Here is a 26,896-nt window from a genome sequence, read left to right as displayed (position 1 = left end):
TCCTCCATCCATGGGATTTTCCAGGCAAGAGTACTGGAGTGGGGTGCCATTTCCTTCTCCAGGGGATCTTCCCGACCCAGGGATCAAACCCAGGTCTCCCGCAATGTAGACAGACGCTTTACCATCTGAGCCACCAGGGAAGTCAATGATTTTTCTTCAAATATTTTTTTCTGCCCTGATCTCTTTCTTTTCTTTCTGGGTCTCTTATAATACTTGCATTGATACACTCAGCATTTTCCCACAGGTCTCTAAGTCTCTGGTGACTTGTTTTTCATTATCTTTTTGTTCTATTCTTCAGATGGAACAATTTATCTTCAAGTTGACTGATAAACTTTCTTCTGTTGTCTGAAATTTCCTTTTGAACACTTTTGAACAGTGAATTTTTTGAACAGATCTCCTTTTGAACAGTGAATTTTTTGTATTATATTCTTATAATACAAAAATACAGTATATTTATTTTTATGCAACATGTCTTAAAGCGGACAGGAGAAGAAAAGGGAAATATATATTTGCATTTGGATTTTTTTTTACATTTACCTATATATTTATCAGTTGTGTTGCTCTACATTTATTCTTATAGATATGAATTACCGAATGATATTTCTTTCAGCCTGAAAGAGTTACTTCAGCTTTTGCTTGTATGTCAGGCCAGCGACCAAGAAATAGTGTTTGTTTGAGAAAGTCTTCATTCATGTTCGTTTTTAAAGGACAGCTTTGCTTCATCTAGAATTCTTATATATTTATATTTTATTGTTTTTCTTTCAGAACTTTGAGGATACAGTCCCACTGGCTCTGGCCTCCTTTGTTTAAGGTGAGAAGTTAGCTGCTAATCATATTATGTTTCCTTGTACAAGATGAGTCATTTTTCCTCTGGCTGTTTTCAAGATTTTTCCAGTTGTGGTTGTATTTCACTACTGTGACTATTATGTTTTCAGGTGTTGATCCCTCTGGGTTTCTTAGTTTGGAACTTGTTGAACTTCACCATATTTGTGAAGTGATTGACGATGATTTTTCTTCAAATATTTTTTCTGCCCTGATCTCTTTCTTTTCTTTCTGGGACTCTTATAATTCCTGCACTGATACACTCAACATTTTCCCACAGGTCTCTAAGTCTCTGCTCACTTGTTTTTCATTCTTTTTTTGTTCTATTCTTTAGATGGGACAATTTATCTTCAAGTTTACTGATAAACTTTCTTCTGTTGTCTGAAATTTCCTTTTGAACACTTTTGAACAGTGAATTTTTTTGAACAGATCTCCTTTTCAACAAGGAATTTTTCATTTTAGTTAGGGTATTATGTAATTCTACAATTTTCATTTGATTCCTTTATATATATATATCTGTTGATAGCCATTTTTTGTTGTCACTGTCATCAGACTTTATCTAAACATGATTTTCTCTCATTCTTGAAGGTATTTATAATTGGAGCTTTGAAGTCTCTATCTGCTAATTTTAACATCCAGGCCAACTCAGAGACAATTTCTATTGTCTGCTTTTGCCGTGAGTATGGTTACAGTGCCCTGTTTCTTTAGATATATAACAATGTGTCTACAAAGTTCAACATTTTAATTAATATAATGAAGGAGCTCCAGATTCTGATTTCCCTCCATACCCCCAGGGTTGTTATGATTGAAATTTTAATAACTTATCTGGACAATATCTGTGGAATGCTTCCCCACAGTGTGTGACTGCTAACAGCCCTTCTCTGCTATATATATGTCTAGCTTACTAGAGGTCAACATAGCTTAGTTATTAGGCAATGATTGGCCAGTAGTCATGGTCAGACACCTTGAGTCAGTAAAATTTCCAACTTTTGTCATTGAGTCTATATTTATGTAAGAGAATGGATTCAATTTCAGGCAGTTTTCAAGTTATCCTCCAGCAGATATATGGACAACTTGTCCAAGTCCTTTATGACTATGTCATTTCTCATATTTTTCTGATAAATCAAATTTCTGGCTAGTCTTCCAGTTAGGTATTTGCCCCAACCAAAACAGCAATTTTAGGCCAGCTGAGTTGTTACTTGGCACATTTGCTTGCCACCTAGTTCTCTACTGTTACTGATGCTTCTGGGCATGGGGTTTTACAGGTTTGGCTCCAAAAAAGTGAACCCCTCCAGCAGTGAAGGTGCTAGTTTTCACATGTTATATTGATACTACCCTGGTCTAAGAACTCTGATGACCAAACTAGGGGTGGAGAATGAGAGTCGCTCCAGGCAAAAAGGAAAAACAAACAAACAAACAAACCCATCAAAGACTACCACTGTTTATATTCAAGTTCAATAGTTTTCCTTATATAATAACTTTTAAATTAGGTATATGCATTTGGTTGATTTCCAGAGTCATAAACAATTTTGCACAGTTTTACTGCTGGGTTTTGAGTAGACCTGTTGACCTACTCACTTTGCTATACCAGAAGACCTGTTTCCAGAGACTAATTTCTAAGTCCTCCTTATGTGCCAAGCACAGGGCTAGTTAATTTAGTTACATAATCTCAAATCCTTACAGCAACCCTACAAGAGATGCATTATTATCCTTATTTTTTAATGAGTAAAATAAGACTGATAATTTAAGTAAATTGTCAAACAAAAAAATAAAAATATAAACAAAAATTCTGGAGGAGGGCATGGCAACCCACTCCAGTATTCTTGCCTGGAGAATCCCAAGGACAGAGGAGCCTGAAGGGCTGCAGTCCATGGAGTCACAAAGAGTTGGACATGACCAAATGACTAAGAACAAACAAAAAGTACCATGCTATTTATTTCCAAGGGTAATAAATACAAGTGGGGACATAGGTGGTGATTGCCCAGCATTTAGTTAGCAGTTTCATTTAACTGGCCAACCCCCAACGCCAATTGCTCTTAGTTTCCACTGTCCAAAGGCAAAGTTAATTGGTAAGAAAATACCAAACAAATCATTAGGAGAAACAAGCTATATTTGTCATGGATACACCCAGATCATTTTAAAAAAAGTACTACATTGGTGCAGAAAGGTATAATTTTGTTTTCATATATAATCCCAATAATATATAGGGATCCTCAGGCCCATAATTTTCAGAGAGTTATACCCACAGAAACCCAGTCTAAAAACAAAAGATCATCGGAAAATAATCCTAATTTTAATCCACACTTCTTGATCAAAAGAGGGTATGAATATACAAATTATCAAAGATTTTAGAAATTCCATTCTTTCTTTTATTTTCATATCCATCAATGGCTCCAAAATTTTTCAATTTATGAAACTCTCCACAAACAAGACCTGTATTCAAATATTCTCTTGTCCTCTTTGTTTTGTAGATCAACTTTGCCTCTCTAACTATGTACTTGCCCTTTACTCAGTCTTCTCTAGTCTTTTTTTCTTTATTTATTATCCAAATTCCACATCATTTAATGCTACCAAAGATTAAGTATTACCCTTAGATGTTGGAGGAAGCACAAACATGAGAAGATACAGGTTTGAGTCTTTTTTCAGTGGCTGAGGGAGAGCTGGTAAAGACAGGGGGCTGCTCACTGTTAATTTGTCTTGTCCCTGTTATCTTTATTAGCTGTTTTGTTCACAGAGGTAAATATCATAGTAGGAAAGGCATAGATTTGAGGTCAGCATTACTGACTTTTAGTCCTTGATCTTTATAAATTTTGATTAGCCTTCACACAATATCTTAATGATTTTGAGCTGCAATTTAATAATTTGTAAACTGGATAGGAATTTTGTCATCCCCTGCTTACTATCCCACAGTCAGGAAGTGAAGTGGACCTGAAAGATCTTTAAAAGTGAGTTACTGTGAAGGTTGTACAGGGAAACATTTGGAAACTCTTGACAAAGACCATTCATAGGGTAAACACATAGAACTTAATGTCAATATTAACTCTTCACAGGGAACTCAATACTCTGTAACGACCTATACAAGAACAGAATCTTTAATTAAAATTAAAAAAATAATAATAAAAAAAGAGATATGAAACAAAAAAAATAAAATTAAATTAAAAAAAAAAGAACAGAATCTAAAAAGGAGTAGATATATGTATATGTTAACTGATTCACTTTGCTATACAGTAGAAACGAACTCAACAGTATAAATCAACTATATTCCAATAAGAATTAATTTAAAAAATTAACTCCTGTTACTTCCAAGTTTCTAGCTTGGGCAAGTGAATAGATGCCACTCAGATTACAGTCTATGGAGGAACACATTCGGTGCTGGATACGTTGATTTTGATATGTCCAGTGGATTTAACTACAGGATATCACTGATGGCCTTGGCAGAGGCCTTGGCAGTATCATCAGAGCAGTGGTGGGGACCAGGAGCCAAAAAAATAAAGAAAGAGATGACATAAAAGAGGATATGTAAGTTTAAGTATTAGTAACTAGAGAAGGATTAAAATGGGAATAATAACTAGGAAGGGGAAGTAAGAGACCTTATTCAACTTTGGCTGCCCAGGATCTGAAAACCCTGCATACATGGGGGGATTTCCCAAGACCAATGTGGACTCTGAAGGAGGAAATTGAGTTTTTGAATATGGAACTGAATGACAGAAATCACAAGGGACCATTTAGAATTCTTTCTGGCAGCAGTGGCATTCTTCACCTTGTCAATAATGATGGAATAGTCTACGGGAGCATGCAAATACAGGGTACGATTTGGATTATAGTTCCTGGAACTGAGCCTCTCCCTTGGTTTCTGCCCATTTTTGACCTGATTTTCTAGCCTTTTGTATGGAAATAGGAGCAGGTCTTTATCCTTCTCATGAAGTCAATTTCTGCTTACATTAAACAGAACTGGATTCTGTTATTCACAGTTAAGAATCCTGACAAATATGGTGGAACACATTAAGAAAGGAGTGTTGGTAATTTATTTTTTTTAATCTGGGAGCTAAAAATGTTTACTTGGTCAAGGGTAAGAAGTCAGTAGAGAAAGGATAAAGATACAGTTATGCTTGTGTGCATTCAGGGAAGAGAGAGTAATTAATTGGGCAAGGTTCCTGTGAAGTAAAAGATAAGGCCTTCTGCTGAAAATGAGGAGATAATATTACAATAGTGAATGTATAAGTGGAAAATAATTAGATCAACAGCTCACACATGTATGGTGTTTTCCATTTTAGAAAAGGTTTTTAAAAATATATTAGTAGATAAAAAGAAAGAAACATTTTCATTTAAATAAACATATGGGAAAAAGCAAATTATAACATATATATACATATATTATGTATGTATGTGTGTGTGTATATATATATATCAATGGCCAAACTATCCCAGTTCAGAATTACTAAAACAGACAAGATCTGTTAAAAGGACCATGGGAACAAACTAGCACACATATCTGAGGCATCCTTCCATTATATTAAATCCTGGGCAGAAATCAGTAAAGTGATCAATGCATTTTTATCTCTAGACCAGGATTTTCTTTGAGCACAAAGATGGTATACTGACCTGTGGATATTGTGTTCCTTTTTAGTAGCATGATGGCTTTTAATTCTGACATAAAAAGCACTTCAGAAATGATTGCTCATAATATGAAACATGTCTCATAGGACAGACTTTGATGGCAGTCAATTCAACTTCCCTCAGCAACAAGGAAAATAAAAAGGATGCAAAATGTCTTTTGGCATATTTTTTAAAAAATGGTTGATGCAGGTGTAGCTACTGTAGAGTCAGATGGATAACAATAGACAGATTTTAAATTGCAATAACCTTAAAGGGAGAGTGCATCTACAGGATTCCAAGTAAGGAGTTTAATTTGGTATGTTTTGCTTTGTGCTTATTTCTCATGTTTCAGGCTCTCTAGCTCACTCTGTATTGACTGCATTTCATTGAACACTGTATCTGAAACAGGAGGGAAGGGGGCAGGGCACAACCTTTAAAAGAATGACATGGCCATAAGACACAATATAAATGGATGCGAACCAAATGGGTCCAAGATGGCGGACAAGTTGACTTCCAGTAGACCATGAGCCTCAGTATATGCTCATCCTAATACATTGAGTTGGACTGTAAAGAAGGCTTAGCACTGAAGAATTGATGCTTTTGAACTGTGGCATTAGAGAAGACTCTTGAGAGTCCCTTGGACTATAAGAAGATCAAACCAATCAATCCTAAAGGAAATCAAGTGTGAATATTCACTGGAAGGACTGATGCTGAAGCTGAAGCTCCAATACTTGGGCCATTCGATGCGAAGAACTGACTCATTAGAAAAGATCCTGATGGTGGGAAAGATTGAAGGTGGGAGGAGAAGGGGACAACAGAAGATGAGATGGTTGGATGGCATCACCAAATCAATGGACATGAGTTTGAGCAAAGTCAGGGAGATAGTGAAGGATAAGGAAGCCTGGTGTGCTACAGCCCATGGGGTCTTAAAGAGTCAGACAGGACTGAGGGACTGAACAACAACAACAATACATTAGCATATGCTAAATGACACACCCACCCCTTCCCCAGAATAATTGGAATAATCCTCCCACTCATTAACCTATGAAATTACCCAGCCCATCAAAACTAACCACCCCAAAGTTTGGGCTCGCAGAGTCTCTCACCTTCTGATATGGCCCACACTTTGTCCGCAGTGTTTCTTTTTAATAAATCCACTTCTAACCTACCAGTTTGTCTCCAAACTCTTACCCAACAAAGCAAGAACCTCAAATTAATCGGCAACATATCCACGCTTTAAATATGCTTATAGACATCCTCACTTTCAACAGGGTGTCCCAAACATACATGGGGGCTGTTTCTGATCCAAAATTAATAGGATGAGAATGTTGAGCTTATTTTTCTGTATGTTATGATGGGTATGTTCTCCTGGTATATCTCCCATACTTTGTCTACCAGCTCTTCTGATTTGTGAGTTATGAGTGGTAGTCTGTGACTCCATGGAGATCACAGGTATTACTTCAGTTCATCAGTCACCACTAGTATTCATCTGCCACAGTAGCTTCCTGACACCTGAACACTTTCTCCGTAGCAGAGCTTATTGGTTAATAGGTACTCTGGAAAACTCTTCTGTTTTCAAGCTAGTGAGCAAATGACATGAGTAAGAGATCTCATTGAGAAGCAGTCAGTTGACTAGGGATTGCTACCATCACTCCACTAAGAAAAAGGCTTACTGCCTTCAGCCTGGCACATCCAAATGCATGTTTTCTGACTACCTTGGTTTCATTGCTCCACAGGCTCCTCAAGCCTATCATATTCTAAGTTGAAGTCTTCATGTTTGATTTGCCTTCTTTATATCTGTGTACATACAGCCCCTTGTATTTTCTCTCACAGCTAACAGAACTCCATTTGGCCAGTTCTCCAAGCCAGAAATCTGGGGAAGGGAGTCCTTCTAGAATTCTCACTTCAAGTTTTCACCGTCTCATTTAATCAATTACCAAGTCATTTTACTTTCATCTACTAAGTATCTTGAGTCTATCTCATCTTTACAAGCTTTATTTTGCTCAGACACTCATTGTCTCTAATCTGAAATACTACAAGACTACTTGAGTCACCCAACTGCCAGTCTCATCCTCCTCATTTCACCCTGGGCTCCACAATCAGAAGGGCCTATGTGGTTTCAAATCTCATCTATTGAAAAACCTTCCAATGTTCTTCTATGCTACTCCACAAAAAAGTTTTTTGAGGTACGAAATCTTCCATGACCTGGTCCATTTCGATTGCTCTGTTTAGCACCACACCATACTTTGTCCTTTAGACAAACAAGGGAAAAACTCTTACTAAACTTGACTGGCATGACTGGATAGGCAGGATTTAGAAGAATATTGCTAAATTGGAGGGATTATATAAAGTCATTTATGCATATTTTAACATTTTATTTTCATTTAGAGCATAAAAATGATCATTAACTCACCATTCATTTAGTATGGGATGCAAGACTTCTGGAATAAGCAACTGACTGAAATTCAGCATATTTTCTTTTGCATAAATACTCTTATACTGCATAATCTATGACTTGCAGTTTTGATTTTTTTAAAGTAGTGTAAGATTTAGAGACATCAGAAAAAATCTAAATACAAAATCCCTCCAGATTTTTGCAGTTTCTACCCTCTACCCGATCTTTAAATAGTTGTTTCATCTACTTCTAATTGAACAGCACTTTTTGCTAATCAGTCTTTCAAAGCATCTAACTTAGTTTTCACAGAAACTGCAATTTTCTTTCTCATTACATTTCTATATTATTAGGTTATATAATATTTAATTGAATAAGAAAATTCTAAAAACCAGAATAATTCACACAAATGTGTTGGGAACAGCACACAGCTGACTCTTAGAAATGATATTCTCAAATGGTAGGAGGCAAGGTACATGGTTCTAGGAAGTCCACTTGAAAAATATTCAAAAACACCTCTAAGTTATTTATATCCAACATTCAGTTTGGAATAGGAATCAGAATGTCAGTTTTACATATAAAATGAAGAGCTTAGAATAGTTAGATGAGTAAATGGAGATTTAAGAGAGCTTCTCTATACTGAGGGCTTCCCTGGTGGCTCAGAGGGTAAAGCATCTGCCTCCAATGTGGCAGACCCGGGTTCGATCCCTGGGTCAGGAAGATCCCCTGGAGAAGGAAATGGTAACCCACTCCAGTATTCTTGCCTGGAGAATCCCGTGGACGGAGAAGCCCCATAGGCTCCAGTCCATGGGGTCGCAAAGAGTCGGACACGACTGAGTGACTTCACTTCACTTTACTTCACTTCTCTATACTGAACTACATGTATTCCTTAACTGCATCCATTCTTTCTTGTTTCATTGATTTTGCTCCTATCACTTTTCCTCTCTGGTGTGTCCATTCATTCTTCATTTGACTCCTGCTACCCTATGAGACCCATGCCAGAGATCATCCTCCATACTTCAGCTCCTATCTCCTCAGCCCTATAAAAGTTGATAGAAGACCAAAAGTTGATAGAAGGATATCTGTAGTGATATTGTCTGTACCAGTCAATGCAACAGCATGTTTGGATTCAACTAGTCAGTTTCTAGTTTCTGACTAGTTTCTGACTAGTCAGCTAGTCAGAATTGGCCAAGTTTCAGAGAATAAAATATGACATAAAAAGATTAACTATGAAGCTAATTTCTCATAGTCTTTTGATGAAGAGTTATGAATGTCCTTGAAAGCTTTTCAAGAGTCACCAGAGAAAAGATGAGAAGAGATGAGCTTTTCCATAGACACCTGTGGATAAAAATATCTTTATGACTCTCTGTGATCAATCTAAAAATAGCTCTTTGGTAATATGGACTAGATCTAAATTATCTTCTGGTTATAGGCTGATGAGGATAAAATATCCAGTTTCAAGTCTAATTCCTACTTCAATCACTAGAATTTACTAGTTGTGATCCAATAAGACTAATATAAAGAAACATACAACATGTTTGAATCAAAGAGCATCTTCTTGGTGTAAAGAGCTCTGGAAATTGAAGTCTTTTCTTTTAAGAGGATTAAATTCTAGAGAACACCTAAACTATGATATATTAAGCCAACTTCTACCATTTTTAAGATTAAAACTGATCAAGTCTAATTTTCAGAACTAAAAATGTATCCATGAAAAGGTGATATTATAAAAACATTTTAAAAAATGGTTCTATCTTTGTAGATCTATTTTTAACCTATGTAACAATGTCAAGTGTAAAGTTTCAAGGCCTAGTTTAATCTGAATGTGCACAAAATTTCTTACTATTTAAATTGAGAAAATAATCCTTGGTCATCCACAATGCACTAGATTTTCTACCAACTATTGTGGCTTATAAAGAAGAGAATAAGATATTGCCTTGCCCTCCTGAAGTTTTCAATCCTGCTGGGAAAATAAAATATGCATATATATGAGATATAATAGATATGTAAAATGTTACATGAGTGTTATAAAAAAGAGCAAGAAGAACTTAACAGAGCAAAGTACTTCTGTTTGAGAAAAGCAGATAACATTCATTAAGGAAATAGCACTTAAACTGGGTTCTGGAGCACAGGTAGGATTTTAAGGAAAAATTAAGGGAATTTAACACAAAAACTAAATGTTTTTTTTTTTTTCAAAAGCTAAGGGACAGAACATTTTGTCATGTCATTTTATGCTTGAGACACCAGCTGAAATGGTGGAAGTGGCAATAATACTGTTGCAAAGATAGGTCAGAATGGATTTCAAGTCCTATTCACTTGTATTAAGTGTGGCCCACTAAGGGATTGGGCTTGGTAAGTGAGAAGCTGGTGGGCAAAAACTGGAAGTGAGAAATAAAATATTGCCTGCCATATTAGTAAAAAAGGACATCACCATTATCAAGGACTGCAGCCCTTCAACAGTGAACCTAGGAGCCTTGAGGGAACTCAGGAAGGAAACAAAGAATAGCTGCCATCAAGCAGCCATCAGATTGCAGCTACTCCTTAAGGTGTGGCTCAGGACTTCCGGATGTGAAAACACTGGATATTGGCCCCAGAAGTATGGGGTGCATATCAAAGGAATGATTTCAGTGAGCCCAGACTTCTGCATCTTGCACAAGAGTAGATAAGCATTGAATTCCTTAACTTGAGATACCTAGTTTTCTTTTATTAACAGTTATCTTTTGTTCCTACTACTTGCCCTTTGTGGTATAACTCCTATACAGTCTAGCTCCCCAACTCATTTCCTCAGAGCAGTATTCTACTTGAGATGCTGCCTCCTTCTGAGACCTGAGATCCTCAGTATGTCCACCAAATAAAGCAAAACTCTCAATTTTTAGGTTTTACATATATTTTTTTTAGCCAACAGAAGCATATCTTTAGTAAAAGGTCCAAGCTAGGATAAGTAATGCAAAATTGGATCTAGATTAACAATGCTAGACTTAAGATGGTTTGGGCTTATATCTTGGTTCAAATACTTGCTAGTTATATGATCTTGGATAAAGAACTTCAGCACCCTATGTTCCAATCACCCTTCTATAGAAGTGGAAATGAGAATAGAGTTGTTATGAAGATTACATGAGCTATGTAAAGCACCTGGAATAGCACCTGGCAATATTAAGTGCTGTCACCATCATCACCAACATCATCATCATCATCATCAGTATTGTTGTTGTTGTCTAGTTGCTAAATTGTGTTCAACTCTCTGTGACCCCATGGACTGCAGCATGCCTGGCGTGCCTGTCCTTCTCTGTCTCCTGGAGTTTGCTCAAACTCATGTCTGTTGTGTCAGTAATGCCATCTAATCATCCCATCCTCTGTTGCCTCCTCCTCCTCCTGCCCTCAATCTTTCTCAGTATCAGGGTCTTTTCCAGTGAGTCAGCTCTTTGAATCAGATAGCCAAAATATTGGAGCTTCAGATTCAGCATCAGTCCTTCCAATGAATATTCAGGGTTGATTTCCTTTAGGACTGACTGGTTTCATCTCCTTGTAGTCCAAGGACTCTGAAGAGTCTCCAACACCACAGTTCAAAAGTATCAATTATTTGGGGTTTGGCCTTGTTTATAGTCCAACTCTCACATCTGTACATGACTACTGAAAAAAAACATGGTTTTGACTATATGGACCTTCACCAGCAAAGTGATGTCTCTGATTTTTAATATGCTGACTAGGTTTGTCATAGCTTTTCTTTCAAGGAGCAAGCATCTTTTAAATTCATTGCTGCAGTTACAATCTGCAGTGATTTTGGAGCCCAAGAAAAGAAAATCTGTCACTGTTTCCACTTTTCCCCCTTCTATTTGCCATAGAGTGATGGCACCAGATGCCATGATCTTAGTTTTTTGAATGTTGAGTTTTAAGGGTCTACATAAAGTATCATTAAGTCAAATGTCTATGGAAAAGCAGTTAATATAAACAACTCAGTTGGGACAGTTGTGGCAAACTGAAAAGAAAGCTTCCTTGCCCAAACTAATGCTTCTGAAACTTTAAGGTACACATGAATCACCTGGGAATCTTGTTAAAATGCTGACTGTGATTTATTAGATTCTGTATTTCTTAGCAACTCCCAGGTGATGTCTGTGTTCTGGTCCAGAGACTACACTATGAGCAGCAAAAGTCTGAAACATCTGTCATTTAGTTGCAGCTGATTGTGCCTTGAGAGAATGTAAGAATGAATACATAGTAGTCAGATATAAGTTTTCAAAAGAGAGATATTCTTTTTCTTTTTAATATATGAAGACTCTGAATTTTTAACCATTGGCAATTATTTTGTGACAGTGCCTATATAAACACACCACTTACATTCTAAGCTAGCTTCAGCTTGTGAGCACTAACTCTAGGCTGGATGAAGAGTCAGAATTAAAACTGATGATAGGAAATGAGGAAGTTAAAGGATAGAGCAAATGACTAGAGTTGGGGCTGGAGAAATCCTGGGGACCAAGAGTGAATGTGTGAGAAGCATTTTAGCACTAGTTTACATGCCTACATTGACTACATTTAAAATATGGCATACCCTGTGAAGAGACTTGTGAATTCTAGTAAAATTTTGGTTTTCATTTTGTAGAAAATGAAGTGTTATATGCAGACTATTTTGTTAGGAGCATCTGAATTAAGGAGAAGCCAAAATTAAGGAAGACTTAAGAGAAAACAGTTGTTTTAAAAAAGGGTGAATGGAGTAATATGAATTGCCAATGCAGGTTTGCAAGAAGAGGTCCTACTAGGCCTACTTTAATGAATTAGATAAGGCTCATTTCTAATTAACAGCATCCATTTGCACGCAAACAATGAGCTAAGGTCTTTAAAAAACAATTTCTTCCCTTAAGTACATTCAGTAATGTCTCCCATTAGCTCATTTATGCCATTCATTTGCTTGGCAAACTAGCATAGATTATATACAGGTAAACTTTTGTTCAAAAATTCAGCAGTGAAGACATTGAAATGAGTAAGAAGTTACTGCTTTTACATGAAATCTAACACAGTAAGGGATTTTTAATATGCTTAGCCTTTCTTTGGATTTTGATGTATTCTGATTGATAGAGATGTCTGCATCCTTGCAAAAGTAACATGAAAACAATTTTTCCCCTAGTACTGCTTGCCATAAAGGCGCCAGAATTCTTTTGAGAAGGCATTGCTGCCCAGGTCTTGGTTTCTATGTAACATTCTCCAGCCTATCAGAGACCCTTGTAGAATTGTTGATACCACCCCTGGCAGGGAAAATACAAGGTAAGCCTGGGACATTTAAGGAGAAAGCTTGAATGAACTCCCACTGGTTAAATTTGGTCAAGGTGAGCATCAACAGGATTGATAACTAATTCATTACAGCATATTGAATAAATAAGAATCCATAAATCCATATTGTGAACAAAGAGAGAAAAAAAAAGGAAATGTTTTATTTTTTTAATAGATGAAACCAGCTTGCAGGATCAAGTCAGAATTAGGAAAATAATTTTGTATCCCCATTATAACAACTGGATTAGGGAATCCATGGATTCCATCAATGGGTAGGAAAGCCATTAAATAATTTAGTAATTTCAAATAAAAATATATTACTTTCTAATTCAATATCTAATGGTTGCCACCTTAACCAAGGGATCAAACTTAGCAGCAGATAGAGTGGGAATACTTCATATTACACATGTACTGATGTGATACAAATTACATAGCATCCTATATGAAGTACTCTTGACAAAAACATTTGACTTGTATCTTTTTAAGTTTCATCTAAACTCAACTTCCAGTTTATAAGAAATACAGAGAATAGAAGGTAAATTCAATTCAAAATGGAAAATAAGTGGCAAAACTCTGTTTGCAGATGACACACTGCTATACAAAGAAAATCCTAAAGAAGTACCAGAAAACTTTTAGAGCTCATCAATGAATTTGGTAGTTGCTGAATACAAAATTAATATACAGAAATCTATTGCATTTCTATAAACAATAAAATGTCAGAAAGGAAATTAAGGAAACAATCCCATTTACCATTGTATAGAAAGAATAAACTAGGAATACCTATGAGTGAGTGAAGTCACTCAGTTGTGTCTGACTCTGTGACCCCATGGACGGTAGCCTACCAGGCTCCTCTGTCCATAGGATTTTCCAGGCAAGGGTACTGGAGTGGGTTGCCATTTCCTTCTCCAGGAGATCTTCCCAACCCAGGGATTGAACCCAGGTCTCCCACATTGTAGGCAGACGCTTTACCATCTGAGCCACCAGGGAAGAGCCCAAGGAATACCTATATAAGGAGGCAAAAGACCTGTACTCTAAAAACTAAAATACTCTGACAAAAGAAACTGAAGACAATGAAACTAGATGGCAATATAGACTGTGTGTTCTTAGACAGGAAGAATCAATACTGTTAAAATGACCATTCTACTCAAAACAATATACAGATTCAATGCAATTCCTATTAAATTATCAGTGGAATTTTTCACAGAACTGGAACAACAATTTTTAATATTTGTATGGAGACACAAGAGACCTTGAATAACTAAAGCAATCCTGAGGGGGGAAGAAAAGGAGCTGGAGGAATCAGGCTCCCTGACTTCAGACTATACTACAAACTTACAGTTATCAAAACAGTATGGTATTGACAGAAAAACAGACATGTAGACTAATGGAACATGATAGAAAGCCCAGAAATTAATCCACACACATATGGTCAATTAAGCTATGATAAAATGAGGCAAAGACATTCTCTTCAACAAGTAGTGCTGGAAAAACTGGACAGCTACATATTAAAAAATAAAGCAATTAGAATATTCTTTTACACCATATATAAAAATAAACTCAAAATGGATTAAAAACCTAAATATAAGACTGGATACTATAAAACTTCTAGAGAAAAACATGAGCAGAAAACTCTTTGATGTAATTTCCAGCAATATTTTTTTGGACTGACCTCCTAAAAGAACAAAAATGAAAACAAAAATAAACAAATGGGACCTAATTAAACTTAAAATTTTTGTATAGCAAAGGAAATCATAACACAAAAAGACAACCCATAGAATGGGCGAATACATTTGCAAACAATGTGACTGATCAATCTCCAAAATATACAAATAGCTTATGCAGCTCAATTAAAAAAAAAAAAAGATAACCACAATGACAATGATAAAAAAATAGGCAGCAGACCTAAAGAGACATTTCTCCAAAGAAGACATACAGATGGCCAAGAGGCACATGAAAAGATACACAGCATCACTAATTATTAGAGAAATGTAAATCAGAACTATAATGAGGTATGAAAGTGAAAGGTGAAAGTGAAGCCACTCAGTCGTGTCTGACTCTTTGTGACCCCATGGACTATAGCTTACCAGGCTCCTTTGTCCATGGGATTTTCCAGGCAATGGTACTGGAGTGGATTGCCATTTCCTTCTCCAGGGGATCTTCCCAACCCAGGGATTGAACCCGGGTCTCCTGCATTGTAGACAGATGCTTTACCATCTGAGCAACCAGGGAAGTCCACAATGAGGTATGAAGGGTCCTTAAAAAACCTAAACATAGATTTGCCATATGATCCTGCAATCCCACTCTGGGGCATATATCTGGAGAAAACTCTAATTCAAAAAGATGCATGGACAGGACACTAAATAATAATTTGGTGTTATTTTAAATTTTCTCAAGCATGGTAAACAAGTATGGTTATATGTGGCAAGTTGTTATTCCAAGGAGATGCATGCTGAAATATTCAGTGGTTAAGTATAAGGTAAGGTGAAGTTGCTCAGTCGTATCCGACTCTTTGCAACCCCATGGACTGTAACCTACTAGGCTTCTCTGTCCATGGGATTCTCCAGGCAAGAATACTGGAGTGGATTGCCATTTCTTTCTCCAGGGGATCTTCCCGACCCAGGGATCGAACCTGAGTCTCCCGCATTGGAGGCAGACGCAAGTATAGGAGTGTTTATAATTTATATGCAAATATATAGACAACAAAATTTTGTGTCTGCACATTATTTCCTGTATTACAGGAAGGCAGATATGGGGGAAGATAGGGACAAAGAGAGAGAAAGTGAAATGTTAATGGTGAAATGTTAATTGCTGACTCTAGAAATGTAGGAGGAAGAGAGGAGGGTATATGGGCATTCATTATGCTACCTTACTTCAACTTTTCTACGTGCTTAAAACTTTTCACTATAAATAATACTCAAAAAGAAAAATTTCAAGCCCCCTTTTAAATTAAGTAACATTTAAATTAAAATTGTTATTCCTCAATATATGTTAGTACAGTAATTGTCCTATCTGTGAAATGGAGGAAGTAATATCACATTTTTCAAAAGAAGAAAGGACAGATCATTTTTTATTGCTATGGGCAATGATTCAGAGATTCCTTAATTTAGGGATTCTGCCTCCCACTACACTGCTTCCCTCTTTCATTCAATTTTTTTATCAATTAACATTATTCTAAGTAAAATACAATTTTTTATGGTGTCAGCAATCCATTGCTTGAAGACCTGCCTACCCACATTCCCTTGACTGGTATATCTCCTGGGATATTCCAGGATAAAGCAGTGTTTGAGGATAGCGACTATACCATCAAAAGGAGTAAAACTATATAACTATATTATATGATAATGAGGTCTGGGCAGATAAATGAACAACTGATTAGACATAGTGGGGTCTTTTTTTTTTTTTTTCAGTGCTATGAACTCTTTTGGCAATCTGGTGAAATCTGGGACCTCCAGAATAATGCTTTTAAATTCATAATATAAAATACATGGGACTCCAAAGGAAGTCAATTATATTGAAGTACAGTTTTAAGACTATTAGAAACACATTTGTGACACAGTAATGCCTGTTTGTTTATTATTAACACATTAATAAGATACTGTGGTAGATTTAATACCTACTACGGTTTTGCAGTAGTGATAAGCATGAACCATATTTTGAGATATATGTGACAATTCTAATGAGATATGGAAATATCTGTGATTTCAGATACTGCTAGCATTGCTCTGGTTTATTGTCTATATTCAAAATGCAAAGGGATATTCAACTTCAGTTATGAAGTTAGTGAAAACAAAGAGGTATTTCCTCCCATTCAAGTTCATGGCACCCCTTGACTTCTATCAATGAACCAAGGCTTAAGAGCCTTCATACACAGGGTTGCTTTGTTTTAACCTATGACTTCCCTTTATGGTCAATAAGTTTTTGTTTATATCTTCATTTAGAAAGACCATTTTGATGGCTAAGTCATCATTAAACTCATTATTATCAGCCTTAAAAATATAGATGTTATTCAGTTCCTCTACTACATAACCGAGGCAACAGTGAATTTTCCATATTAAATTGAACAGCTAATTGGCTATATTTTATAATTCATTTACTTCCAACACAGACTAACTTAATGGATGTCTGCTGCTATTTGAAATTTCTGAGAATTTTCTTCTCATATTTCTGATATCTTACATTTTCAAAGAGAAATGTCTAAAGTTATGTAGCTATAAAGCTTCACATAGTTTTTATAGACTTTAATCACTTAAATTATACCCTTTCTTTCATTGGTGTACATGGGCTAAGAAACATTAGATATTTCAATAGCTGTATTTAAATCCCGCCTGCAAACTAAGAATACTGTTGTCAACTGGAATAGTCATCTTATTTTTCACCTGTGCAATAATCTATTTCCTTGTAACTTCTGCTTAGGTTACATTGAAAGCACACCACTGATTAATAATATTTTCATGATTACAAACCCTCCCATGATTGTTAGGTTAACATGCTCCTTATAAAATATTATTTTATTTATTTTTACTTTATTTGTACTAGGTGCTTAGCAATAACTGTAAGTGTATTTGTAGAAATGGCACTTACATTTTATTACTTTTATATTTCATAAAATTTAAATGATACAAAAATCCTGAGTTTGCCACAAAACTGATCTCAGTGGAAATTTAAATATGCTAACATCTATTTTTAAAATGTAGCATGAAGTAGACAACTTTAAAAGCTGAGTTTAGAGGAAAAATAAAACCTCAAGGAAGCTGATCTTGACTTTCTAAGGAACAAAGATACAATGTTTAATGTAGGTCAGAATGTTTAAATGGGAGACTTTTTCCTAACCAATTACAGCCAAATCCCTACTAGTTGTAATTAACCCATAATGTGTGTAATATTTCACAAAACAGTCAGTGTACATCAATTTCTTATAAGCTTAGAAGGACCTTAAATTTTAGAACTTATTTAGTGAAACAGGTATATTGTCCTATCAACATTTGTAAGTTCTAATTTGCATTCAGAAGTCAATGACCAATAATAAAAATTTGAAAACTCAGATAAGTTACAGAAAATATTTTTAAAAGGATTTATTCAAATATTATATGAGTAAGATACTTCAAAATGAGAAACAACATTTTATATACAATAATGAAAAAATAATCCTCCAGTCAATTTAATCCATTTTATGAAGTTGATATATTTTTATAGCCTGTTATTCAATTTTCCTTAATTTTCTCATTTCTTAACATCATATTTTAGACTAGATTGGGTCTAGTGCAGAAATGATGTTATACAGGTTTAAACCTGCCAATAGTATAAATATATCAGCTGTTTAAATAATGGAATAGTTGTGTATTTAATAGAAGGATTTCAATTTGGGGGAAAAAAAAGTGTATGACTTGCCCAAGGAAGAAATATAACTACAAAGCATGGGTCTTTATTTTATGTCTATGCCTATGTATATATCCCCTGGAAAAGGAAATGGCAACTCACTCTAGTATTCTTGCCTGGATAATCCCATGGACAGAAGAGCCTAGTGGGTTACAATCTATGGGGTGGCAAAGAGTTTGACATAACTGAGCAAGCAATACTCACTTACTCATATGTATAGGTACTCTAGTATTTTCTAAACTAAAATTTAAAATGAAAATGTTTTTAGATGATGCTATTATTTAACTTTAGTAAGATTTGTCTGTGTATGTGTGTGTGTGTGTGTGTGCATGCACGTGCATGTGTAGGTCAACTAATATGTTCATTATGTTCAGTATGAATTGTATCCACTTTCTGAATAATGCAAAAGGAGCAAAAACTTTTTGCTCCTTTTTGAAAACTCAGATAAGAAGTTACAGAAAATATTTTTAAAAGGATTTACTATAATATTATATGAGTAAGATACTTCAAAATGAGAAACAACATTTTATATACAATAATGAAAAAATAATCCTCCAGTCAATTTAATCCATTTTATGAAGTTGATATATTTTTAAAGCATGTTATTCAATTTTCCTTAATTTTCTCATTTCTTAACATCGTATTTTAGACTAGATTGGGTCTAGTGCAGAAATGATGTTATACAGGCCAGAAGTGGTGGGCAAAGACAATGGACGCAATTCCAAAACCTTTCTAATACATCCTCACCAAAGATGCTCATCAGTGAGTTATTCTAGATTTCTGAATATTAAAATCCACCTATTATGTAGATGATAGGTAGGAAGCAAGAGCTTGGCAATAGAATTGAGCTTTCACTGTTCATGACAATAGTCTCATTTGGTAAATAAAGGGCAAGTCCTCCTTTATGAAATAGGAAACATTAGCAACAACTGGTAGCATAATACAAAACCCTGTTTATAAAAATATGTATGTTTTCCAACCGCAGCAGCACACACTTGGCTTTTTGTGCTTTCAATACATTTCAAGGGAAAGTTAAATGATGATTGAATTCAACAATAACATCTCTAAGGTTTTGTTTTCCCTGGTAGATGTGAACATTTTCAGCCCAAGCCCTTCTTCAAGAATGTGCTAAAAAATGTAGTGGAACTAAAAGATAAATATGACTATCATGCTTTTCAGCATCGTAAGTCATATTTGTAGCTGTTAAACAATCTGGCCAAATAGCAACTTTTCCTACAAAATAGTCATTTATAATGTCCTTTTTTTCATCTTCGTTAAAAAAAAAAATTAACTGAGATGCAGCTTGTGAAAGTTGGAGTATACTGAAGACATTCATATTTAAACAATCATGTGTGATTTTTAACACAAACTTCAAAGCTTAAAATAGTCAAAAAGCACTGCCTATTTAACTAGCAACAGTTACATATTATATTATTCAAGGAAAAGAAAGAGCAAGTTCATTATTGCTATTAAGTGTTGATGGAATCCTTAATGTTAGTGCCTTTCACCCTGGTTCGAATCTTTCACAAAATCTTTTATTTTTCTTTTAAGGGCAGCTTAAACAGCTCCACTAAAATTTTAGCATTCCTATTTTAATCTGTCACCCTACCTCTTTTTTCTCTCGGCCAGCTGTTTGCAGACCTCCTGCCACCGCAGATTCAGGCTTCCCAATTTTTCTTGTAGAATACTGGCATCTATTTTTGAGGACTGCTGAATTATTTCTTCCCCAGTTGCATTCAATACTCTGACAACAGTTTGCCGCTGCCCGATGCCATCCTGGAGTTCCTGTGAGATACCAAAAAGGCAAAGACAAAGATGAAGCCCTGTGTCCTTTTATTTGAGAAAAGATTAAACAATGTGCTACCCCATGCAGTTCTACTGGGGGAGAAAGAAATAAAAAAGCTCCATGTGAAAGTTTCTCTATGAAACTGACATGCCTATATCCAAAGGAGACAAGACAGAAAGACACCTTTTATGTGTCAGGAAAAAAGCGCCCTCTCAGTTCAGCTCCAGGTTTTATATTTGTAAAGCTTGTCAGCTGGAGGATGTTATAATGTCCTACAAATCAATTAGTTGGAAACCTTCTCAAGAGCAAATTCGATTTCTTGTCCCCACAAGGATGTTCCATGTTTAATAGTCTATGAAGTGTTGTAAAATTTAAACGTGAAGAAACTATTTAGATTTCTTCGAGACTGTCGATGTGAGAGGTGAAAAAGAACAAGCGCAGTTTAGCCAGAGTATTTTTTTAAAAACCTCTAGAGATATTTAAACAAACATTCATGACTATATAAGAAGGAAATTTATTTCAGATTCTGTTTCCATCCATGTATTTTGCATTATAAAACCACATAAAAATTAGAATTAATTGCTTTCAGGGACAACCTATCAAGAAATCCCTAAGATACAGAGATAAATTTAAAAATAATCTATAGCCACTGGAACATTTTTATGAGTCATTGACGGTGTCAAGCTTAAGCATCTTCTACTTTTTATCCTGAATGAAATTTTAAGAGTGTCAGAAAAATTGCTTTTTATTAAAAAAGACCATTATAACAAAATATATATATTTAAAATGCCTTTTGCCATGAAATAAAATAGCACTCTAGCATTTTTAATAAAATAAGGTAATATAGAATTTATAAGGCAATTACAATAACCCATAACTAAATCTGATGTTTACAAAATGAAATAATATGAGAACTTGAGACATCTGCCATACTTCAATCTAAAGGACTCACAAATCTTTATGTATAGACGAGACAGTCAGTGTTCAGAACACTTTCTTGAACATATGATTCTAGTTAACTTAATATTCTTATATTCTCCTGCCTCAAACCAAGTACATACAAACTCCATCACATGCCTGCCAAATGAATGAATCAATGCCTGTTTTCTAAGACTGGGTCAAATCTCCTTTAGATTCTCATTATGGATAAACTTGTTAGATTGTTGTTTTCTACTGCTTTCATGTATTATTATTTTAAATACTAGAATTTTGGATAGTATGTCTTTAGCAGTTAAAAGACTCATTAAATCTACAAAAATGGGAACAGGCCATTATTCTAGGAACATAGTACCTCGGAATGATTATAAAACTATGCACAGTCACTGAACTATTCATAAGCTTTCCTGATCTTACTCTCTTAAGTGAGCATGAGATGTGTTCTAACAAACACATGATACTTCCTTGCAACTAGTTGATTTTGGTCCATCATTTATATTCCACTCTGAACATCTGTTCAGATCAGTGTTACATGTGACAGTCACTGCTTAGTAACAGGTAGCCCCATTCATAACAATTGTGTCTATATTCAGATTATACCATAAATTCCTTGAAGTCAGAGATGGTGTCCTATTCATAGTCTTAATCCTGACACATCTGGTTCATGAGAGATTTCAGTAAGTATCTGTTGAATGAATGCATGAATCTATGGATACAGAAAGTGGAGGAAGAGAGGAGTGCTCATAATTATCATGGTATCATTAGTATTAATACTTATCATTGGACAGCCTAGAGATTCTAAGATGTGCATACAATTTTTTAGGTTTTAGGCAGTATAAAGTCTAGCTGAGAAGATTAGACATAAGTGTGAAGGATAATTTGCTATATTATATTCAGTAAGACAGAAAGCAAAGTGATCAGACAGATTAGATAAGTAATTATAAATGACAGGTTCGAAGAGAAATAAGCTCAATGGAAGGATGAAAAGGAGAGGCCATGGTAGGTAATTTGGAATTGAAAGAATGGGTAGGCCTTAGGGACATGTTTGGTCAGAGCCACAAGAGGATAGCAGAAGGCCAGCCTATGGTGTGGAATTTCTGTGATCTGATCTCAAGTATACACTTGGGCTCTGTGTCACTGTATGAGACTGGAAGTTTAGGGAGAGGTGTAGCTCTAGCTTAACAGTGGGCTTGGGCAGAGAGGACTCTATTTTTTATTAAAGACTTTGCAATTCAGTGGGGAGCAACAGAAAATGACTGAAGGACAGGGGTGTGGGAGCTAGAGCTGTGTTTGGAGGCGATTCTGGGGCAAAGTTTAGGCTACTGTTAAAGCAGGGACACAGGTAAAACAGTCAGGACAGGAGTCTGCAAGGTAGGTATTGGGGCTAAACCTAGAGTTTAGACAATGCAGTAGAACAGAAAGGCGAGAAGTAACATGAACTGTTAAGGCACAATTAAGGTTAGGGAACTAGCTGGATCCAGCAATCATGAATGACTACTGAAATGGGGAAATCTTTGCCTAGAACAACAGACTCAGGGAGGCAGTTACAGGAGAAAGATGATGACTCTAATTTGTACCTCCAGTGGTGTCCAATACCCATGGCTGTTAGAGATATTTATTAAAAAAATTCAAACTAGTACAGCCACTATGGAGAACAGTGTGGAAATTCCTTAAAAAACTTGAAACAGAATTGCCATATGACCCAGCAATCCTACTGCTGGGCATACACACCGAGGAAACCAGAATTGAAAGCGACATGTGTATCCCAATGTTCATCGCAGCACTGTTTACAATAGCTAGGACATGGAGGCAACCTAGATGTCCATCAGGAGAAGAATGGATAAGAAAGCTGTGGTACATATATATATAATGGAATATTACCCAGCTATTGAAAAGAATGCATTTGAATCAGTTCTAATGAGGTGGATGAAACTGGAGTGAAGTAAGTCAGAAAGAAAAACACCAATACAGTATAGTAATGTATGTATATGGAATTTAGGAAGATGGTAATGATGACCCTATATGTGAGACAGCAAAAGAGACACAGATGTAAAGAACAGACTTTTGGACTCTGTGTGAGAAGGCAAGGGTGGGATGATTGAGAGAATAGCATTGAAACATGTATATTACCATATGTGAAATAGATCGCCAGTCCAGGTTCAATGGATGAGACAGGGTGCTCAGGGCTGGTGCACTGGGATGACCCTGAGGGATGGCATGGGGAGGGAGGTGGGAGGGGTTTCAGGATGGGGAACACATGTACACCCATGGCTGATTCATGTCAATGTATGGCAAAAATCACTACAATATTGTAAAGTAATTAGCCTCCAATTAAAGTAAATAAATTAATTTTAAATAATGCATGGAACACCTGTAAGATGTGTGCTATAGCACTGCATCTCAAACTTCAATGTGCACATCTCCTAGAGATCTTGCTAAACTGTTGATTCTAATTCTTTAGGTCTAAAGAGGGGCCTGAATTTTCAGCTTCCAACAAGCTTGAAGGGGATGCCGATATCACTAGTGTGGGAACAACACATTGAGTAGAGTGAATGCCTTCTGAACCTTTGTTAACAAATCAAAGAATTCTTGTTGCTGGTTTATTATGCTATAAACTAATGAAACTTCACAATTTTTATCTCAGGCGTCTTGCTTTGTATTTTTGATCTCAGTTCTTCCACTTCATGGCTGATGGCTACAGTGACTTTTACAATCCAATTGTAGAATCAACATGGGTTTTATTATTTCCATTTCCCAGATAGGTGATAGAACTGAGTAGCTAAGAATGAAGCAATAACTTAAAATTGTTAGATCTAAATCTCATTTTATGTAGAGTCCCAAATCAGGGCTTTCAGATTTTTTTTTTATTTTGTGAAAGAGAGCTCATTAAATAGTCTATTGCATTTGTGTGAAGAGATTTTGTAATTAGGAGAAGTATTTACAGTGTATGATCGACCTGAGGAGAATTTTCAATAATAAAGCCTAAGAAGGCAAAATAATGGACCAAAACAGGAAGTTAAAACTTGTACATGTTGTTTCACAGTTAGCTGCTGAGCCCGAAGATGTGACTTGATTTACACAATTCAATGGAAAACCCCAGTCAATTTTATTCACTTAGTGCAAAACAAATTAATTTTCATTCTATAACTTCTAAATATTTTAAGTACTATATTATTCACTACCATAGAAACTTCTAAGCTCTGATACCACATTCATGTTCTGTTGTCCTAGGCATCCTTATCTATTTCTCTAGCAATTAACATCTAGTCTGAGTTTGGGATAGAAAAAAATCATAATTAAATTGATTGGATTATTCATCATCCCTTAGAAAGCTTATTGTGTTTTGACTCCAATATTAAAGCATCATTCTTAATAATGACTCCTTATCAGACTCCCCTAGGGAGATTTTTCAAAATATAAAAGCCCAGAATTTCACAGTAAACCAGCTGCAGCAGAATCTCTGGGTATAAGGGGACAAAGGTGTACAAAGCAGATATATTATTAGAGAAAGGCTAGGCAAGAAATATGTGGAGCAGGCAGGGGCACAGGAGGGGCATGTTTTAGAGTTACAGCATTATTATTTAGTTCTTGTATGCTTTTTGAATAGAGAAAATTTCCTAAATTATAGAAAGTGACACATATATCTCAATCCCCAAGTCTGGTCAAATTGGGGGAAGAGAAGAATTACAGGCAAGGAAGAACGGCTACGTTTTTATAGAGGGAAAAGATGAGACAAAGAAACTAGTACATCTTATATGAAAAGACTGCATCAATTTAAAAAAGCATATGTGCAAAACCTTCCAAAACTGCATGAAAACAAAATCAACAGAAAATAAAATGTGACAGATGAAGAAAAAGAAGAAGCTAAGAAGCAGTTACAGGGAATTGTACAATGACAAATTGGATAAGCTATGTAGGAGATAAAGAGCCGGCAAAATATCACAAACTAGGCAGAATAGGAAAACAGAAGAGACAAAAAGTGACTGGGAGAAAAGGTAAAGATTGAGGGAAAGAGGAGAGAAAAACAAAGCTTTGCTGAATAAGTGGATATATCAAAAATCTAATCTTGTGATTTACTGGTAGTCTTGCTAAGGTTTTATTTTGAGACAGATTAATTGTTGCCTCAGTTTGCTCACTGGTCAAGAGAAAACATGAAATGTTATGGACACTTTAGAGACTTGTGAAACTGCCAGATGGAAATTTATGGTGCAATGTCATCCTCTTTTACCTTCTGCTTTACTCTGTCTTAAGCTCATTGCTACTGTTCCTCTTTGTCAGTCCCTAGAATTCAAGTCAGAGTCTGAAAAATTACTTCTGGTCCTTTACTCAGAGATAAACTGGACACGTTTGCCTCTCATGTTAATTCTTACACTATGTAGTCACAACTGTCTTCAGAGGTTTTAACATGCTCAGAAAGTATCTTTTGACATTATTATTTGATGATAAATAATTTTTGTAACGAAGCAACCATAAATAGACAAAGACTAAAGCAAAATAGCAGGCTTAGCAACAGGACACAATCAATCTAGCCCAGTCATAGGCTAGATGATTCTATTCTCATGGAAGACCTGATGACCCTGTAAGAGCATCTCATGAGGAGAGTGACAAGAATTGAAAGATGGCAAAAATGGGAGAAATCCAAGAGTGAGGCAAGAGTGAGGGAGAAAGAAGTACATAAAAAAGAAGGATTGAAAAAAAGTGAAAGATGGCAATTTTTTCAGTAAAAAAGATGCAGGAGGCAAGAATCAAGGTCTGGAGCCCAGAATGAGGAGATCAAGAATGATGCCTACATATTTACTGCAAGATAAAGTCCAAATACTAGCCTACCAGGCAAAGTGTGAAGTGCCTGTACAGCCTCTTCTCCCCTCTGCCTTTGCAGCATTCTCTGTAGCTGTTCCTCACTTCCAACCTTAACTCCAACTCCCAATAAAAACTGAAAGGCTTCCTACTTCCTTGACTGTCCTAAGTTTTACAGATCAAACTCATAACCTGTCTGTAATGCTCAGCTTAAACGTTCCCTCTTCTTTGGGGCCCTTTAAGAGCCCAGAGAGAACTCAGGGCCTCCCCTCTGCATAGGTAGTCATAAACTATTTCCAGTTAGTGTCATTCATTGGTAGCATTCATGTCTGTTTTAGACTTCACAGCTGAGGATTAAGTTGTACTGAAGGAGTTTTTTCTTCTTTGGACCATAAAATGTCTCCACATTTGAAGTGTACATCAGATTCTACTTTTAGTTAAGGACCTACAGATCTTTTATTTGTGACTTGCCAACTAAATCAGAGAGCTGCAGCCTTTGCAGATGATTAATCAAAAATAAAATGCACCTTGTTAGCCTGGTATTTCCCCTCGTCTCATTTGTTTTGCATTTCAGTAAACATTTACTGGGGCTTCCCTGGCGGCTCAGTGGTAAAGAACCCACCTGCCAATGCAGGAGACACGGGTTCAATTCCTGTGTGGGAGAAGGAAATGGCCACCCAGTATTCTTGCCTGGGAAATCCTCTAGACAGAGGAGCCTGGTGGGCTACAGTCCATGGGTGGCAAAAGGGTCGGATGGGACTTAGTGACTAAACAACAACAACAAAACATTTATCTCAGTGGTCCCCAAGCTTTGGGACACCAGGGACTGGGGTGAGGTGGGGGATGGTTCAGGCAGTGAGGAAAAGCTGTAAATACAGATGAAACTTCATTGGCTCCCTAGCCACTCCCTCCTGCTATGCAGTGCAGTTCCT

General features: G+C 36.0%; 1 protein-coding gene across 1 annotated transcript in view; it reads right to left on the bottom strand.

Annotated features, from left to right (window-relative positions):
* DMD (dystrophin) overlaps positions 1 to 26,896 on the bottom strand; it is a 1,795,368-nt gene that overhangs the window by 877,057 nt on the left and 891,415 nt on the right. The window contains exon 40 of the mRNA XM_068961890.1: positions 20,055 to 20,230. Coding sequence (XP_068817991.1) covers positions 20,055 to 20,230 — 176 coding nt within the window. The remainder of the gene's footprint in view (positions 1 to 20,054; positions 20,231 to 26,896) is intronic.

The sequence above is a fragment of the Capricornis sumatraensis genome, chromosome X (genome assembly GCF_032405125.1).
Source record: "Capricornis sumatraensis isolate serow.1 chromosome X, serow.2, whole genome shotgun sequence".
Lineage (NCBI taxonomy): Eukaryota > Metazoa > Chordata > Mammalia > Artiodactyla > Bovidae > Capricornis > Capricornis sumatraensis.
This window is presented reverse-complemented; position numbering and strand designations above follow the sequence as displayed.